This window comes from Zootoca vivipara, chromosome 1 (assembly GCF_963506605.1).
Source record: "Zootoca vivipara chromosome 1, rZooViv1.1, whole genome shotgun sequence".
Lineage (NCBI taxonomy): Eukaryota > Metazoa > Chordata > Lepidosauria > Squamata > Lacertidae > Zootoca > Zootoca vivipara.
The window spans coordinates 92,013,373-92,033,022 of NC_083276.1; the positions used below are offsets into that span (position 1 = coordinate 92,013,373).

Genomic DNA, 19,650 nt, shown 5'->3' on the forward strand with positions numbered 1-19,650 from the left:
AGTCCCATGGACTGCTAGAAGATCAAACCTATCCATTCTGAAGGAAATCAGCCCTGAGTGCTCCCTGGAAGGACAGATCGTGAAGCTGAGGCTCCAATACTTTGGCCATCTCATGAGAAGAGAAGAATCCTTGGAAAAGACCCTGATGTTGGGAAAGATTGAGGGCACTAGGAGAAGGGGACGACAGAGGACAAGATGGTTGGACAGTGTTCTCGAAGCTACGAACATGAGTTTGACCAAACTGCGGGAGGCAGTGCAAGACAGGAGTGCCTGGCGTGCTATGGTCCATGGGGTCACGAAGAGTCGGACACGACTAAACGACTAAACAACAACAAAATGTGATATATAAAATCTGGCAAGCACTGTGTTCTTACTAATTACCCTATTTTTCTATGTTTTTTTCCTTTAAAAAAATGTCAAAAATTAGGGGGCGCCTTATACTCTGGGCCATCTTCCCCCCATTTTCTTAAATCTGAGTCCCCCAAAATAGGGGGCGTCTTATACATGGGGGTGTCTTATAGGCGGAAAAATATGGAATGTGCCACTTAAACCAAGACCTTTGCAATTGTTTTCATAGAAAGGTATTGATAATTCATCAGGACTATGTACTGTTATGAAAAAAGTCATTGTTTTTACAGTGTGGCTACCAGTTAGGCAGTTGTAAAGGCAATGAAACTGTGGAATAAAAACTGCATGTCTTTAAGGTTTCCCACTGAAGAGAATAGAACTACTCCAGAAGTAGACAGTATGGGGATTTTATTGAATTTACTTGTGTTGAGGATTGCTGATGCTGCAAGAAAACAAGGCCTATTCTTTTTGACCTTTTCATATATATTTATGGTCCTTTTTATTGATACATCATGTTAAAAGTTGTCACTGAGAGCCATCCTAAGTGCTGCATTTTAGCTTTTTTGACTGATATACCCAAAGTGAAATATACTTGAAACCCTTGCCCTAGAATAGTTAAAAGCATCAGCCCATGACGGAGATAAATAGATTATACATACCTCTGTTTATTAATTTTATGACTTTGTATTTTGCTCTGCAGCATAGATGCAAACATTTATTATAGTAATTATAGAAAAATAAGTGATTGCTACAAAAAAATCTTTCAATAACTTAATTGCTCATTTGTGAACAACAGCAAAACTGCTGTCCCTACTGAACCCTATTTGTGCTTCTAGAGTGACGAGTGACTGCATTCAAGTTGTTGCTGTCAATGTGAAATAAAGCCATTTTCTGTGTTGGCATTAATGGAGATGAAAATCCTTCTCTAAATTGTTAACGTGTTTTCATGTTTGTCCTGAGGTAGTTTGCAATAGTATGGGCCAGTTGTCTTTTGACAGTGGTTATGACAGAATGCTTCTAGCAGGGCTAGTACCATACATTTTGCTGCCTGAGGTGAAGGACAAGATGGTCCTTCTGCCATATTCCACATCTGCAATCTGCCTGGACTGGCTGTTGAATCTTACTCTGACACTGCTAATGGGACAATATATTCCACTGTATCTGAGGGCAGCAGACTACCTTAGAAGGTTCAGAGTAGGCTAGCTTATTTAACGCAGGAGGAGTGCTGCTCCTCAGGATCTGCCATCTGAGGCAGTTGCTTCACTCTGCCTAATGATAGAGCTGGCCCTGGCTTCTGGTGTCATTAATTCATCATAACTGTTTACATGACCCTGGCTTTTGACACCTGAGCTGTACCATAGCTGCCAAGTTATCCCTTTTTTAAAGGGATTTTCCCTTATGCTGAATAGGCTTCCTCGCGAGAAAAGGGAAAACTTGGCAGCTATGGCTGTACCCACGTTACTTTTGTGATTGTAAGTTGTTTAAAACTGTTCTTAACATTGTGTTTTAATTGTTGCCATGCACCCTGGGATTTTAGGGTGAAGGGCAAATAATAATAATAATAATAATAATAATAATAATAATAATAATAATATAAGTAATTAGCAGCAGTGACACTAAACTTTAAAATGGTTTGTATTGCCAAGCACGCTCACACGGTTTGAAGCCATACTTTTTTACTGGTGGCAGTAACTGCTATAATTTCAGGGTAATAATTTCCATGTGTGGAAACACTAATTGTCCTGTGAGTGATCACATTACTAATAAGAGGAAAAACTGACAATAAGACACTTGACACTCCATGTATAGACCATCTTCCTGCTCAGTAAATATGTTTCTGGGCATTGCCTTATCAAAGACTTAAGGACTTTCACTTGCAGAACAAGGCTTTCCCTCTTCTCTCCGCACTACACAACCCCTGTGTCCCTGAATTTGGCTTTGAGGGGGTCAGAAGAATCCCTAGAACCATGGGGGGAGGGAAGAGAAGAGGATTTGTTCCGTCTACCAAGTAAGAATGTTTATGCAGATGGAACAATCGGAAGAGCACAATGTTGAATTCCACCTGGAACCTTTGTGACATTGAAAGTAGGGCATTGTTTTGTTATGCAGGAGGCAGCTTATAGTTCTAGTTATAGCTCAGTGCTTTCAGGTTCCCCATAGGCATCTGGTTGGCCAGTGGGAGAATAGGATGCTGGACTAGATGGAACATTGACCCGATCTATTCTAAGGTTCTTCAATGAAAGTTAACTTATAATCAGAAGGAAAGGCTAGCTGCTATTGTGTTCTTTGGTAATGCTGAGCATTCAGTGCCTGTTTCTTGCCAAAAGCTCTAGTCACAGTGAACTGGTTTGTACAGCATGGTAAAGCAAACTGTGGCTTAGTAAGACTGCTCAAACATGTGGGATCTGGGAGAGAAGGAGTATGCAAGAGTCTCTAGCACACTCTTCAAGCTGGCCATCTTGCATACTCCTTCCAGCACAGCCAGTTCTATGGACCAAAGCTATCCAGGGGTTAAAAATGAATGAATGAATGAATGAATGAATGAATAATTTTGAATCTCATCAGTACTGTGGAATATCCAAATTTAAAAGACAGGTTCACATTGATTTCTAGTAAGCACAGTCAGATTCAGTTGGTGGTAGTTCTTACTGCACTTGGAAACCAGCAGTCCTTCACAGTGCAATGCAAACCTTGTTCCATATTTCAATACAAAGCAAAAGAAAAAAGCAATCTTGAAAAGTTTATTTTGCATAAAATTTGTTCCTTCAATTTCAGATATATAAATATGTTCAGCATATAATGTTTGCCTCTATTACAAATTGTGTGCTGTGTACCTACAATACCTTCTGCACAACTTCAGGGCAGAGAGTAGAAATGATGGAGAGCTGTTGGAGGACAGAACTGTGAGGGCCATGTAGTTTGTGATGTGGCCCCTAAGAGAGAGGGCTGCTCTCAGCAGGATGCTGTTGATGCCTGGCTAGGGTTGCCATATTTCAAACAGTGAAAATCCAGACAGAAAAGTTCTTAGGCTTTTTAAAGTTTTTCCCAAAAGCAGCATTGCCAGCATGAACTGCCGTAAGTCCGGATTTTCCCAGACATTCAGCCAGATGAATGGCAACCCTAGCTGAACAACTTCTGGACGTGGAATGGGGAGGGGGAGTACTATCTTGTCCTTTGCCACAGACAGCCCTCATCAGCTTTCTGTTAAAAATATTCTTGTTTAGACAAGCCTCCCCAGATGCTTAGTAAGTGGAGGTAATTTTAATCTATTTTTAGATCATAATTTTTATGTTTTAAAGTATGTTGTGAATTTTTCTTGATTTTATTTTTTATCAATTTGTAAATGGCCTTGAGGTTGTTGTTTTTTTTACAATCAAATGGTGTATAAATTATATGAAATAATAAATAAATAATGAAGCAATGAAATAGCTGGGGAATAGTGTTCTCCACTTGACCTCTGCTCTGATTTCCTTTCTCCTTGGACACTCTGGTCACCCCAGTCTGTGATTGTTTGTTCCTGATACCACCCACTGGGGCTTGCCTCTCCACTTAAATCTCTCATGGGATTCCTTCCAGCTGCCTTTTCTCCTTCCCTGGGTTCACCTTGGTCCAACTCTGCCTCCATCCTCTGCCCTCTTCCCAACTGCAGCAGTTCAAGAGGTCTGGACTGGGCAGTGATCTACTTCCACAGTATCTTCCATGGATGGGGAAGTAGATCACCACATCATGGTCTGCAGCAATACCCAGCAGTCCTTTACAAGCACATGTGTGACATTCTCATATACCCAGCGCAACCAGATTTATTGCCTCTTAAATCACTCCTTTTTTCATTTTGTTGTGAAGGTTATTGTGATGTTGGTCCAGTAAACGACATTTATCTATCCTTCCAGGTGGTGCCATAAGAAGGGAGAAAACAGAATTCAGCAGGAGGGGTAAAAGGGAAAGGCCAAGTTTAATATATTCAGTATTAAGCAGAAGCTGCGAAAAGGGTTGTGTAGTTTTGCCCATCTTACTTAGGAGGCGGAAGTAGCAGCTATCATAGCAACTGCGCTCCTTATCCTCCCTGCCAATCCAGATTGAGAGAAATGTGAGGCAGAAAGCATTGACCTCACTGAATTGGTTATATTTGCCGTCAATGATGTCGTCACAGCGCTAAATCTCAGTAGCTGTTTGGCCTTATGATGTCATCACATTCACATCATTTTCTGTGATTGGCTGGATTGCATTTTGGGGAATAATAAAGCAGGGGTCAGGGGGAAGACACTTTTTTAAAAAAGAATTGAAACAGGTAGCGAACAGTGTGGATGAACTGGTGCTAAGAAGGTAAAATTTTGGGAGGGGTCTGTCAGGCAGGAAATTTGGGAACCTTTTTATTGTTCTTGCCAAAGTCTCATGCTGTGCAAAAAATGTTCACCCATGAACACTGAGTGGCACCTTAATTTTAAAATAATTGTTTAAGGTTTTTAATTTTTTATTTATACTTAACCGTAACAGGAAATGCATGTGTTTCAAATGAACAAAAGCATGTTGTTTGAAATATGGTGAAGGATGCTGCCCATTATGCCTTTGCTGGATGGCACCTTTACAGTTCACAGTGTCTTTCTTTGCTCTGTTTGCTCCCCCTGTAAGTGGTGAGTGAAGTTCCTTCTGAAGGCACACCTGTTTGTATAGAAATGTTTAGGATCAGTAAATATGCTGTCATACCAGATCAGACTATCATTTGTCTGTCTAGGATGGGCCACTCTGACAGTGGTCCAAGTAAAGGTCTTTCCTGTCACTTACTAGCTGATCCTTTTATTTAAATTAGAAATGTCAGGAATTGAATATGGGATCATTTGCATTCAAAGCATGTGCTCTACCAATAAACTATGGCTCTGAAGTGAGGCCTTTGTGCTCAGGGGCAGATTTTGCAATGTCTGGAGCCCACCGGCAGCCTCAGATATTCCTGGAGTATAACCAGGCAAATGTCAGTGCAACATAGCCTCTCAGGCTGTACTGCCGAATCAGGAAGATCAACCAAAGCTGATTATTATTGTGGAATTCTTGCTTATCTATTTATTTCAATCTTCTTCTTTTCCTGTAAGAACTCAAGCCGACTTGCAATAAAATAATAAACGCAAGTTCATAATACAAAAATCAAACAAAACTCATTTTTAAAAAGCAATAATAAAAAGTTGGGCTGATTTGCCATTTTCTATCACTGCTGCAGAAGGAAAGTCTTATAATTGCCATTGTCCTCCAAAGTGCTCCCTAGAAGAACCACATCTTGACAAAGTGATGAAAAGTACACAAAGATGTCGCGAGGTGGACTTCCCTGGGGAGGGCATTCCACAATGTTGCTGCCATAATTGAGAAGCCCCTGCTCCTTGCATTCACCCACCGAAGCTCAGTTCTCCTGGTACCTGGAGCAGGCTTGACTGGAGAACTCTCGGGAGACTGGGCACAGCACAGTGTATGGAGCTAGCTATGTTAAGCAGGCCAGGAGCATGACAGAGACTAGAATTAGGATGCTGTTCACATCGGAGGTGACACAGGAACGCATGGCAAAACAAGCAATGACTGGAAGTTGGAAAACTAAGCCTTGTGGTACCTGAAAGACTAAGATTTATTATGGCATAATAAGTTTATAGCCTATGACTGTAAATCTTATTCTCATAAGGCAAATGTAGTGGGGAGGAGCTTTTATGAGAATTCAGAATATGCTAATTAAGAGGAGGGCAGCACTTATTGGGGAAGGCTCTTTATTAGGGAGAGTGCTATTGCGCACATGTACTGCTTGTGGTCTTCCAATAGGTGTCTGGTTGGAGCAAAAAGCTGCACTAGATGAGCCTTTGGTCTGTTCCAGCAAGGTTTTTCCTACATTCTTAATTACCTCTAATTTATCGCTCAGGCACTTATTATTTATTGAGCAGCAGCATCTATGTGCTGTACATGGCACTTTACAAAGTAGCATGAGCAAAATTAGCCAGTTCCTTGCTCACCAGCAGCTTACATTCTTGATTTCAACAGAGGGAGGAGGGAAAGGGTAGTTTAGAGGGGGTATATAACCCTAGTCTTGTCTTTTGATCATGTCTTTACAACGGTTCTCTACAACAACCAGTCATGCTACCAACCACTGGTTGGATTCCCTTCTCCAGACAACAGTTTTTGAGATATGAAAGGTGTGTCCAACTCTACAGCTAGGGCAACTGTTACTAAATGGTACAAGGTAGTTTGGATACTGCTGCAAGAAGCAAATGTTTGATCCCATCTCACAACCTCTAAACCTTTCTATGATGTCTAAATATTTTTGTGGGGGTGGATGTTATACTTCTGAAGCCATTGTAATAAATACTGGTAGACGCTCCAGCTGGGTACAAATACCTGACAACCCCAGAAGGTATCCATGTGCTTTAGAAATCTAACAGTAGATTTTATTTTTTACAATGGCACACATTACTGACCTGAACGGAGCAAGATTAGCATAAAACACAGGAAAAACCAGAGTCGGTTATGATGTTACACTATCCAGTGTCACTCCGTCCTGTGTAAATATGTATGTATCTTTCCAACTAGTATTTAAATGGAGTCTTTTGGGACAGAGCACTTATACTTCCAAGTGCTTCCATCATGTAATCCTGGCCTGGCTCAGCTACAGAGGCACCTTCCCCCACCGTCATAAAAATATTGATCTCCGCTGTCTAAACGCATCATCTTGGGAGCCTTTAGGAGGCAGAAATTCACTTACTTGATATAGAAAGGGAAGGAAGTGTGTAGAAATGGGCAGAACAAGTGATGCAGAGTGTTGATGCCACAGGCAGCCCCTCTTATGAATTCTAAGCTGCAAAGATGCTACCTTGGAAGTATCCTTTAGGGGTGGGGTGGAGGGGGAAGTGACTTGTTGGAAACATGGTACAGTATTTTCTCTCCCTTTCTCTTTCCACTTCCTCTCTCACACAAACCTTTGTGGGCATCTTCAGAAATGGAACTTCAGGTCCTATTCTGGAAACTGTCAAGCCTCCTAATTATTGTTTGGAAACCAACTGATACAACAGTCTGCAACAATTACCAAAGTGACGTCTGTGGAGCCGCTCTCCTGCCGCCTCCCTCCATCTCTCGCTCTCTGAAATTCAACAGGAGCCAGTTCCCTGCCCTTTTCTTAGCTAGACACCCCCTCCCATCTCTTTCCCTGGCTGCCCACCGTGGATTTCCTTGCACACCTGAACGTTGCCCAGCCCCTACACCCTCTTGTTTGCTTGTTACTCTTCCGGTCTGGTTAAGTAGGAAAGGATTTTAATTGCTGCTTCTATAATGAAAGGGCAAGCGGAGGTGAATAATCAGAAGATGGAAAGGGTGGGGAGGGGGGAAGGAGGTTAGGTGGGCTGAAGAAAGAAAGAGAAGGAAAGGCAGGCTGAAGCGGGGGAGAACAACTGCGATGACAGGGAAGGTGGCCCGAGCGAACTAAGGGGATTGAGGCGAGGGGAAGAGAAAGAGGAAGCCCCTTTGATCTTCGCCCAGGGCACTTCCCCTCTCCCTCAAGCGCACGCGACCCTCTCTTTCCCTTTACGCGGCTCGTCGCCTCCCAGCTTTTCCTGCCTCCTTTCAGGAAGTCCTGCCAAAGCTGCTTTGCAACAATGAGGATTAAAAAAAGAGATGGGGGTGTTGTCGTGCGGGTGGACGGACGGACGGACGGGTGGGTGGTACCGGTGGCGCACGGCGAAAACTAAGCTGTCATCTCTGTGTACTGTATATCCCTACCTCGGATGGGTGGGTTTTTGTTTGTTTAGCTGGGTGGGTGGGGGGAGAATATCACTCGTGGAACAAATAAGAGAAGGGGGATCGCCGGCAAAAGCTGAGGAGGAGGTGGAGGTGGTGGTGGGTGGGGAGAGAGAGAGAACGACCAGAGAGCAGGTCTGAACAATAGAGAGGAGAGGGGCGGGCGCAGCGTGAGGCGCTACTGGTGTGTGTGTGTGTGTGTCTACACGCCTTTGGGGTAAGAAGAAGAGGCGGAGGAGGCGGGGACCCCCCCCCCCGGAGGACAGGCAGGAGTAGTCGAAGATCCCAACAGACCCCCTGGCAGGGATGGGGCTCGCCCGGGCTGGCTGCTGCTGAAGGCTCCTCCATCCCTCCCCTCCCTGCTTTCTCTTCCCTACACGCCCTCCCTCCCCCTCCCTCCCTCCTCCTGGCCTGTGTGTGTGTGTGTGTATGTCTCCTGCTCTCTCTCTCTCTCTCTCGCCCCTCTCCTCTCCTCCTCCTCCCCAACTCACTGGATGTTACCCAGCCGCCGGGATCGTTGCTGCTGCTGCCGTGACTGCTGCCGCTGAGCCCCCTGCTTCTCCTCCCCGAGCCCAGCCATGAACCCCGCCGAGGGGGCAGCGGAGGAAGGGGCAGTTCCCGATTCCGAGGTGGATGCCTTTTTCCGAACAGGTAAAGAGCAGAGGGGCGGCGGCGGCGGGGGCTGGTTGGGGAGACAGGCTGGGCTGCCAGCGCCCCGGCGAGACCTGGAGGCGAGATTTGGTGATGTGTGTTGTGTAGACAGTGTTCATATCTCGGGTGATGGTTTACGTTGCGGAGCGTGTGATGTTGAATTCCCTTTGTTTTGAGGGAAGCAGGGGGAAGGTATTTTTTTGGGGGGGGAGGGCTCCCCTAAAGAAGGGGATCCCCAATTGATCCCCCCCGGATTCATTGCCTCGTCTTCCGCTATACATTGTTTCCCCACACCCGTAATTATTGGACGAAAATAAAAACCCACCACCACAAACCAAACCCACTTATCGTCTCCTCTGTATATCCCAACCCCCTCTGCCCTCCCCCTGCCGCTCCTCCGGAACGACAGACAGACACTTTCGAGGGAGAAGCCGCCGTCTCCAGGCACAACGATGGTTTTTGTGCGCTGCGCTTTGGGTTGTTTCCACGGATCTGGAAAGGGGGCAAACTGTTGGCTGTCAGTCCGTTGTACGAGGCAAAGCAGACTGATATTTCGCTCTCCGTCCTGCTGGTTTCATCCCATATATATATGGGATGAAACCTATATACAGTATGTTGAGTTTCCTGGGCTTCATGGCTAGTGGTTCATCAGTATTATACATACAGCATATAACCCACAATGCTGCGTTTCGCTTTTCGCACAGGAACGGGGCGATCTTCGATCACTTTTGGGAAACCTGAGAGCAGGCTTGGTTGCAACCCATCCACTACACGCTCGCACCCCTTCAGATCGCCTGCTGTACTTCAGGCTCTTTAAAACATCACGAAATCTTCCCCAACCTACAGCCTTAAGTCGAACGAGGGGCTGAATGATGGTGTGTGCCTCTTGTGTAGACTAGGCGAGATGCTGGCTTCTTAAAGACGCCTTTTAAGCTTGGCTGGTGTACAGGTTGGGTCTGGCGATGGAGCCAGAGGCTTAGATATTAGCCATCTTTGAGCTGCTGCCTCAATCTATGTTACCTTGCTGGATGAGTAAGGAGAGTGAGGATCCTGGGTGGGGAGGAGAATATTCAGGGACCATAAATAGTTATTGTGGAACCTATTTGACCCCCCTCCCTATTCTGCAGGTAACAAATCTGTGCTTTTAGTCTCGATGACATGTTTGAAATTGCACCAAGATCCCTATTTTTGTTTGCAGATCTTAGTGCTTTGTGTCTCCCTTCGATTATCCCTGATGAAATCTTTGCATAAATCCCCTCCTTGGCTCCTGGCTCCACTTGTGCACTGTGTTAGCCAACCAAGCAGTATGTGTAGCTGTGGGTGTTTGCATTCATATGTGCGTGAAGACCTCGCTGGTGTGGATTTTTGGTTTTCAGCAAGGTATAGGCTTTTCTGCTGTGAACTTTCCAGGCAAAGTCTTTCAGTAGGTGATTTTAGAGGGCATGTCAAGATGTAATTCAGTGTCCTGGGGATTGGTGTTTGCTCTCTGGTTTCAGGGGAGGGTACTAACATAACAGCAGAAGTTTGAATACAAGCAGCTGCGCCTACATCAGAAGAGAGCATGATGGGGGAGGGGTGGTTGTGAAACTTGCATGTACACAGGAGAGCCCTATATGTTTGGTCTTAAATTGTGTTCTTAGCTCTGATGAAAGTATAAGAAAAAAAAAACCCTACCTCACAGTCCTCCAGTGTTTTCCAATTCCACTAGCAGAACTTCCATGGGGAGGGGGAGACTTACAGGCAACTTGGCAGAGCCTTAATTAAGGATAGTGAAGGATTAAATGCTCCCTTTAGATGGAGGCTTGACCCTTCCAGACTGAGGCTGTTTTTTACTCCTGCAACTACAGCTGCTTTGCTTTTCCAGCTGCCTCTCTCTCCTGCTTTGGTTCAGGCCTGATCATCAGTCACGCGGAGTGTTCCTCCAGCCACAGCAGAACAATCGCATCATCGCCCAAACTTTTCAAGAAGTTTATTCCTGCAGATCCATGACAGGCCCCCTGGCTGCCCTCCATGGAAGGCTGCACCCCATTTATGTGAATATGCTTTGATCTCAGAGGATAAGTATAATAAGGTCTGGCTGTGTGTATATCTCAGGAGCCACACGGTGCTGATGGATATTTGCCTGTTGATACCTTAAGAAGGCTACAAGCAAAGCAATTATAGATTTCTCATAGCCCTCTGGTGTGCAAGTGCCTTTGGGCTGTGCATGGTTTAATGGACGCTATTAAAACAATTTTCTCCAGCCCAGCCACCCCCCACCCCATGCCTTTAGTTCTACAGACTGTTGGCTTTTCATTCAAATGTTATTTCAGAGTGTGTGTTTAGGTAACTACTCAGTGACACTTCTGCTGCAAGAAATGCTACTAAAAATAATGTTCTGATCAGATGTTTCCTTTTCTGATTGCTCTGCCATAAATTCTATACCAAAATAATCATGATTATAATCCTGTTTAGGTGCCCCATGGATTTCCTGGAAGATTTCTTGGCATTAATATCCATTGACGTTTGAGAAGCTTCTCCTTCCATTGCACTTTTGTACATGCTATGATTTAGTTTCACACAAGAATTTGTTATTAATTCATAGATGCAAAGAAGTGTCATTTGTTTGTAATGATAAGTTAACAGGCAGACTTTTAAATTAATACAAAGAATTATGAACAACAGCGAGTGAGTGTGAAAGACAGATCTAGGCATTTGGCTGTGGGCCCAAGCATGGCAAAATCAAATCTCTTCTTATTGGGGAAAAAATCCATTTATCTAGGGAGACTTCTTGTTCTGTTGGTTCTTTGCTTTGTGTATGCTTGTGTTCTGAGTGCTTAGAGTTGCCGTTCTCAGTGTTAATAGATACCATAAAATGGAAGGGGAAGGAGATGCTAGCAGTCAACAAAGTATTCAAGGAAGTAACTCTAGTACAGAGAGCATTCATAAACAACCAAATGCTGTGTTTTAATCCAGAAACAATAACCTCTGTGCTGAAAATTTCCATTGGTGCAATTAGAAAGGACTTTGGGTCATTGATCTATAGCACTACAGTTAATTTTTTAAGTTTTTCCCTGAAGTCTTAGTTATAGTATGCCAACTCTTGCATGATCAGGGGCCACCTTGTTCTCCAGATAGTGCTCTGACGAATGGGAGGATATGTTGCTCTTGGAGATGCACAAGCACCCTACTCCTCCTCCAAAATGTACTTTTGTAAGTGCTCATATCAGATGCTTGCAAAGGTCCAAGGGTGCCCACGAAGTGCCCACCACAACCTCTTCCTCCCCCTTCCTCTGCTCCAAGCTGCAGATACCTAACCTTGAGCTGGGAGAAGGCTGAAGTGGCAGGTAGCCCCAAGCCCCAGCAGAGCATCTTTTCCTGCTGGGAACCCTGACTTTGTAGCCCAAGTCACTGAGGGAGGGGGAGGGAGATGTTTTATTTGTCCTTTGAAGTGCTTGCCACTGCATCTTCTGCCACTTTTTAGCTGTTCCAAAGATAAGTATATGGACTTTGGGGCAAGGAAAGTGAGAGGTGGCAGCAGCTTGCAGGATCAAAGCAAGCACATATTTGCTGGTCCTACTTGAAGAAGGCTTCTAACAGAAGGTTTCCCAGTGGTGAAAGTGGACAGAGGAAAGTTTTCCTTCATCTCTCATAATAATAGAACCCAGCCACCCAGTAAAGCTGAATGGTGGAAAATTCAGGTCAGACACGAAGGGACTTTTTCACACAACACATGGTTCACATAGCAGTGTGGAATTTGCTGCCACAAGATGTAGTAATGGCAAAGAACTTGGACAGCTTTAAAGTCGGATTAGACAAAGTCATGCAGAATCAAGCTATAATTGGCTAATAGTCACGATGGCTGTCTATAGCCTCTGGTATCAAAAGCAGTGCCTAAGAATACCAGTGTCCAAGTGGGAGTGCTGTTGTGGATTTTCTGTAGACATCTGGTTGGCAACAGAGAACATGATGCTGGACTTGATGGGCCTTTGGTCTGATCCACCAGTCTTCTTTTTATGCTCTTAATTTATGGAGCATATGCACCCTGGCACAGTAAAAATTCAAACAAGTATGTACATTGACATATGTGAAATACAGAATTAGGGACATAACATTGCAGCATGGAATGTATTTAATTTTCACAATTTGAAAACCTGATTCTTTTCCTTCTGAGTGAAACTCTGGAAAGAAGGAAACTTTTCCCCCCTTACAAGTGAAACATTTTATCAGACCCTTGATTAAAGTTTGGGAGAGACCAGATAAAATTACTTTTGGGGTCACATCTGGCACTATCTCTGCTAGTTGGCCATTCCATAGGTGATGATGGAAAGACCAAGAAGGTATAGGAACAAACAGCTTCCTTGTATCTCCTCAATAAGCCCATCTATAAAGGTACATTTTGTTGTTGCAGATTAATCCACTCACTGATTCTTTCAGTACATAGTTGCCATTCCGGTCCAGGATATATTCTCAGCATAATTTATAGCCTGCTGCTTACTCATCAGTGCTAGATTAAACCCTGGGGAGGCCCCATGGCAGTCGAAATCTCTCCCCACACTTGCAAATTATCTCCTGAATTACGTTTTTTATTTTACCAGCCAACAATTTTAATAAACCAAGAGGTGGTGCTCCTAAAAGGCGTGGGGCTCATAGACTGGTGCCTGATCTGCCTTTTTGGTAATGTGGCTCTGTTACTCATTACACATAGTCACGAATAGAGCACTCTGAAATTCTACATAAATGTAGCATTCACCATGGCCAGTGATATTGAAAGTCACAGATATATCTGTAGAATGAACAGGTTTGCAATCTCCTCCCTCTCTCTTTTCTGATCCTGGTCATCCACCACCAGGATGACCAAGGCACTTTCTTTACCATAGCTAGGCCAGAAACTGGACTGAAATGGATCCAGGTATCGAGTATTACCTATAATTCCATCTTTTTCCAGCACCTTATTTTAAAAAGTGGTGCATCGTATACCGGGAAATAATGGCTCACATGAGCTGGACCTAAATTTTTAAGAGAATTAGAACCACCACTTCTTTCAAGGCAGCAGGACCTTACTTTCTCTCAAGGAAACGTTAACCACAACTAAGACTCAAGTTGATTGCCCACCTTTGACTGCTTTATGAGGGAAGTGTAAGGATCTAAAGAACATGTGAGAGCTCTCAAGCCTCCAAGCAATTTGTCCCTCAATCTAGAAAAGCTAAGAAGTATCCATCACAAGCTGACCAGATGGTGTTCTAGCTACAGTGGTCCCTTGACTTACGAAGTACTCGACTTATGAAATTTCAAGTTACGAACGAAAAAAATGGTCACACGCTTACTTTTTTTTCAACATCCGAAAGGAAAACTGTTGCGGTTTAAATGGGGTTTTCTCGACTTATGAATTTTAGATGCGGTTTACTCGACTTATGCATTTTTCCGTTTCCAATGCATTCCTATGGAATGCTTTTTTTGACTTACAAACTTTTCGACCTACGAATGTGCATTTGGAACGGATTAAATTCGTAAGTCGAGGGACCACTGTACATTAATTTCTGACTCAAACAACTACTGTATAGAGTTCCATCGCTGCCACCTGATCCTTTTAACTGGAGATTCAAGGATTCAATCTGGGACTTTGAACCTGTATGCAAAGCATGTGCTCTACCACTGAATGCTGATAGGCCCTTCCTAGCGCTTTCCATGGTCCCTGGCAGAGGCCTTTTCCATACCGATCCTATTGTCTAAACTGGAAATGCAAAGGAGCTTGTAGATGCAAGGCGCATGCTCTATGAGCTACAGCCACCACCCATTAACTTTCCACAAGGCTTCCATAATGACTGTATCTCTCCTAAAAATAAATAAGTAGTTTATCTGCCTTCTGATTTGCCAGTCTGAGAGTCATATTCACACTGCACTCTCCCCTGTTGGCCTTAGCTAGAAACTGACCTGCAAGAGCTGCTGTTTAGTGTTGATCTGGGTTCCCACTGTGAGTACTAGGAGGACCCTCAAGAGCCCTGTTATCCAGCTCAACCTGGCAGTAGGGTGATATCTTATGTATGGCAAAAAGAGAGAGAAAATGAATAATAAAAAGAGGACTGAAGCAACACAGATTTCTGTAAAATTGACATGCTCTTAATTCAGGGTTTCACAATGTTGGGTATCCAGCTGTTTTTGGACTACAGTTCCCACCATCCCTGACCACTGGTCCTTCTAACTAGGGATGATGGAAGTTGTAGTTTGGGAAACCCTATGTCTAATTTATAGATACAAATTTGGAAATAACAGTTATCATTTCAGTAGAAATATAGTACATCTTGCCATAGTGGGAAAGCCTGTGACCTGGTTGCCTGTTCAGTCTTGACGGTCAACTTCAGCATCCTGTTACCCTCAGTGACCAACTAGATGCCTATGGGAAGCCCATAAGCAGGACTTGAGTGCAATAGGCCTTTCCCACTGTTGTTCTACAACAACTGGTATTGAGAGGTAAGGTACCTTTGATTCTGGAGGATAGCCTTATCCTCCATGAAACGTAACAGCATGTGGCCCCATGTTCCACCAGTTGCTGACCACTTAAAATTATATTTTTGCATGTGTTTAATTCTGCTGTTTACTCACAAGCCATAGGAGAATTGAAGCTTGGGTATATAAGGATATATTAATCACACTCTTTTTATGTGAGTTTTAGGTTTTCCATTTGTTTTGGCTGTTCCCCAGGCGTCTTGAATTAATAGGGGTTGTATATAGTTTCCCATTTGTGAAACAAAATATAAATTACTTTGTTGACTGTACCAAAAAGGAAGTTGTGTGTATACATTTAAAAAGGAGGGTGGCCTCTCTAACAATACTTTTTACTACAATAAAATATCTGTGGGGAAATATATTTTTCCCATGTATTTCAAGAATTTCTTAACAACACCTTGGTGAAAACAGTCAAAGGAATCCTTTGTCTAAATTAAATATTTATAAAGGAGAAGTGACAGAACAATGCAATGCAAATTCCCAAATGCCAGGAAAGAGCAATATTAGTTCTATCCATACAGAGTGGGGGGGGGGGGGAGGGTATTGATTTCTAAAATTACTGTTCTATTGTGTAGCTTGAACATTGGTTATATTTAATATGATAGGATACGTTATCTGTTCCTGATATTCTTCTACTCTTTTTTTTATATAAAGGCAATGAATTATTCTGTCTCTGTGGCTCCCTCTCTCCTTTCCATCCACTGGTGTGTCAGACTTTTGTTATTGCTCATTTGTGCACAAGTGACTGGCAGTTCTATCACTAAACAAGTTAAAAATGAATGATTGACAGTGGACAAGCTGTTTGATCAATAGAGGCTCTTGAAATTATGTCTGCAAAGGAGTTCCTTGAGGCTGAGGAACTATACGGCTCTTAATAGGACATAGACATTGAATCAATCTGTTTGTCTCTGTTGGTAGACAATGCTTTTCATGATGTCTTTACTTTTTTGCTTTCAGACTTCATAAATGGTCAGCCTCCATGATGTGCATAAATCAATGAGGCTGAGATGCAGAGTAGATTGTCATAATTTGCCAAGGAATCCCAATGTTGACTTTAACATTGTGGCAGTTTTGTCCTACCAGATTACTAGTCAGGAGCAGATACTGCCTGTTGTAGCTGGGAAAAAATGACGGTTGTTTGTTGTCATTTGGGTATATAGCTAACATACATTAATTCAAGGTGAATCATAGAATTGTAGAGTTGGAAGCCACCCCAAGGGTCATTTAGTCTGACCCCCTGCAATGCAGGAATCTCAGCTAAAGCATCCATGACAGATGACCATCCAACCTCTGCTTAAAAACCCCCAAGGAAGGAAAGTCCACCAGCTCTCATGGAAGTCTGTTCCACTGTCAAACAGCTCTTACTGTCAGAAAGTTATTCCTGATGTTTTGGTCAGGGGATGGTATTCTTCTTTGTCAGCATTACATTGGAAGGTGGTTAAATGCTATCACTGAGGATGTATGTGGGTAATAATTTACAAAAACCTGCCAGTGCCCCCCTTTTACTAGGTGACTGGGCATGGTCAATGAATATGCATACCAATGACAATAGGATCTTGTAGAAGAACCTCTCACCATCAACCTGCGTTAAATTGCAGATTGTCTGCTGACAAGACCATGTGGCGGTAGGCATTGGATTATCTCTGAAAGGTACAGGTGTGTGTGGGGAGGTTGCTGCCATCACCTCCCCCAAATGCGGAAGGGTACTCCCTTAAGGAGTCTGGGGGTGTTGCCAAGTCCGAAGCCATGGTAGGTGAGGCCCAGAGGACATGCCCCCTAGTGGTGGCCCCAGGATGAGCTCCTAGTTGATGTGCATCGCAGGACTCATCCAACGGTGGTTAACCCTTCACAGACTGCCAGCAGAGCGGGCTGGAGTCAGATATAGTCGGTTAGATCCAATGCCTATGCCAATACCTCTCTACATCCGTAATCAATAAAGTTGTGGCCTTCTACGCCCATTAACCTTATGCAATGTGTCCTGTGTCTTTATTTCTCCCGGGGAGGCATCGGGGTATCGCCACACAACAAGATCATGTGCATACAGCATTATTAGCAACAACAGCAATTACATAATTTATTACCAGCCCTGAAGGTGGTAGAGTGGGTCACAATTTAAAATACATTAAAAACAGTATAAAACAAACTACAATCAGAAGAATAGGGTGAATCATAAAAATACACATCTCAAATCAAATTCATCAAGAACATAATAGCTATCGCTAGCTCTTTCTGACCATAGAGGGATATAGGGGTACATTTTAAAGTGTAAGTTTGGTTTTCAGTGGAGAAATGGTTGCACACCTTTTTAAGGAGGAGGACCCATTGCGGGGAAATTTGGGACAGGTGTGTGGGGCCTCTTGCAAGCACCTAGGAGCCGTGATGAAGTATTTTGTTGCTTCAGCTGCTATGACTTATAGTGCCAATGAAATTTCAGTATAGATACAAAGCTACAATTTTACCAAAGTACTATGACACATGCTTGTACAGTGACCATTGGTATTTATGAACATATGAAAGGAAAATACTTTTGGAGGGCTAGGGTTTATTAACCCAATTTCCCCTGTAATTTATTACTTGAAATATCAGCACGGCTGAGGGCCAAATGAGAAGCATTTGTGCCCATATTTTATTTGGATGAAGGTCTTGCATTTAATACTATGGTGAATAAACAATTCTTGTTCTGTAGTATGGAGCAGACCAGTATGAAACCTCATGGAATTCAGTGTTTTACTAGAGAGTGGTCTTGAAAGTGGAACGTTCCAAAAAACCTCTTCAGCATAGGAAGGAAAGTGAGCAAATAGATCAAACTAAAATGTTATGTTTTATTAAATGTAACTATAAAATGTAATGATGGTACTGTGTTTTTCTAGTCACCTGCATGCCAGGATTCATAGAGGGTGCTGTCCAGCCTCCTGTCAGTTTCAGGCTGGAATACTTTGTGTGCTTACCTGAGAGTTATTGGCATCCTTCTGTCCTGTGAGACAATGGAGTGTTCCTCCGGGGCAAAGTCAAACTGCTGGAGAATCACAGTGCCTGCTGTGGCTGCAGAGACCAGTAAATCGCAACTGCTGCCTCCTGTGTTGTTATTGATGTGTTAGCAGCACCGGTGACCTCTCTGGTGTGCAAGCCTGGGCAGTGTGTATGGAGATCCTGAGCTACCCAGATGACAAGACTCCCCTCTCAGCCCTGCTGATGTGGTCCAAAGGAAAGCAGCAGCATTTGACACCAGCTTGGCTGCAGGAGTTGCCTGAGTTACCTGAGAGTAAGCCTCATTGAACTCTGTGGAACTTACTTCTGTGTAGCTATGTAAAGGCTCATGATGCTAGCCATTTATCCCCCCCCCCCTTTACTGGAGAAAATGAGCTATTGAAGTTGGACTCTGCAAGCACAGTAATTGAGCTCAGGGATGGCTTCCTAAACATTTTTCAGAAAAGACTTGTGCCCTGTGGCAGGGAAACCTTCATTCAAGTGCCATCTGCAGTTTCAAACATTAGGTGGATAGATTTGCTCTCCAGTTCTACCTGTGGAATATGTCTATTGGCAGAGATATTCCTATTCAGTCAAGGTAGCTTTGATCCTAACTTGGCTCAAATGTGGCAACATCAGGCAAGTAGAGATCTACCGGTACTCCTTTTATCTCTGCATCTGACACTTGCAGATAAGAAGTTGCCTGTAATACAAAAAGTGAAAATCTCTTTCTGCAGTTTTTGTGCAACTTTTTCTTTATTTCAGCTGTGGAATAAAGCTGCTGTAATTAGGCATACTGTGCTTTTTTTTTTACTCTCATCATGCTTGGCTGAGGATAATGAGAGAAAATTATCTTTAATAATAGCAATTGGTGAGTTGGAGTACTGTGGTCATTTATATTGCAGAAACAGTCTTTGGTGGGCATGTGTATAGAGGGAAGAGACGTAGGCTTTGCCTCAAAGTGTGAATCAAACAATATTCCTGTAACATGAATATCAGTAGGATGTGGATAGAATTCCTAACTTGCCCAACTGCTGTGTTTTAAACAGCAGCCTAACAGAGAGATTAAGCATGAGAAAAAGTCCATGTCATTTTCTCCCTCCATGCCGGGAAAATATTCACATGTTTAATTTTACATATCAAGATGTGGGGCAGGGAGTTTCAGGGTCAGTACTCGAGGTGCAGTGCTGGCACAATGCAGTGCTGGCACAATGGAGACCGTAGACTCCATATCTAGGATTAGAATCCCCATGCTCACATTGCCATTTGGATGTTCTTAATCGGATGACTCTTCAAGCTTTTATTTTATTTTGAAGTCTCTCTGTCTACATTATTAGCTCCTGCACATCTAGCGAATATGAGAAAGTGAAAGGAAGTATAATCACATAGCAAGTGAAGGACCAAGCTGAAAGTTCTCCGTGGTGGTTCGCAGGAGGGTCAGAT

General features: G+C 43.4%; 1 protein-coding gene across 5 annotated transcripts in view; it reads left to right on the forward strand.

Moving 5' to 3' along the window:
* Positions 1 to 8,365: 8,365 nt before the first annotated feature.
* KALRN (kalirin RhoGEF kinase) overlaps positions 8,366 to 19,650 on the forward strand; it is a 516,150-nt gene continuing 504,865 nt past the window's right edge. For all 5 annotated transcript variants that reach the window (XM_035129213.2, XM_035129243.2, XM_035129224.2 and 2 more), the window contains exon 1: positions 8,366 to 8,754. In XM_035129213.2, coding sequence (XP_034985104.1) covers positions 8,682 to 8,754 — 73 coding nt within the window. In that variant the 5' untranslated portion in view covers positions 8,366 to 8,681. The remainder of the gene's footprint in view (positions 8,755 to 19,650) is intronic.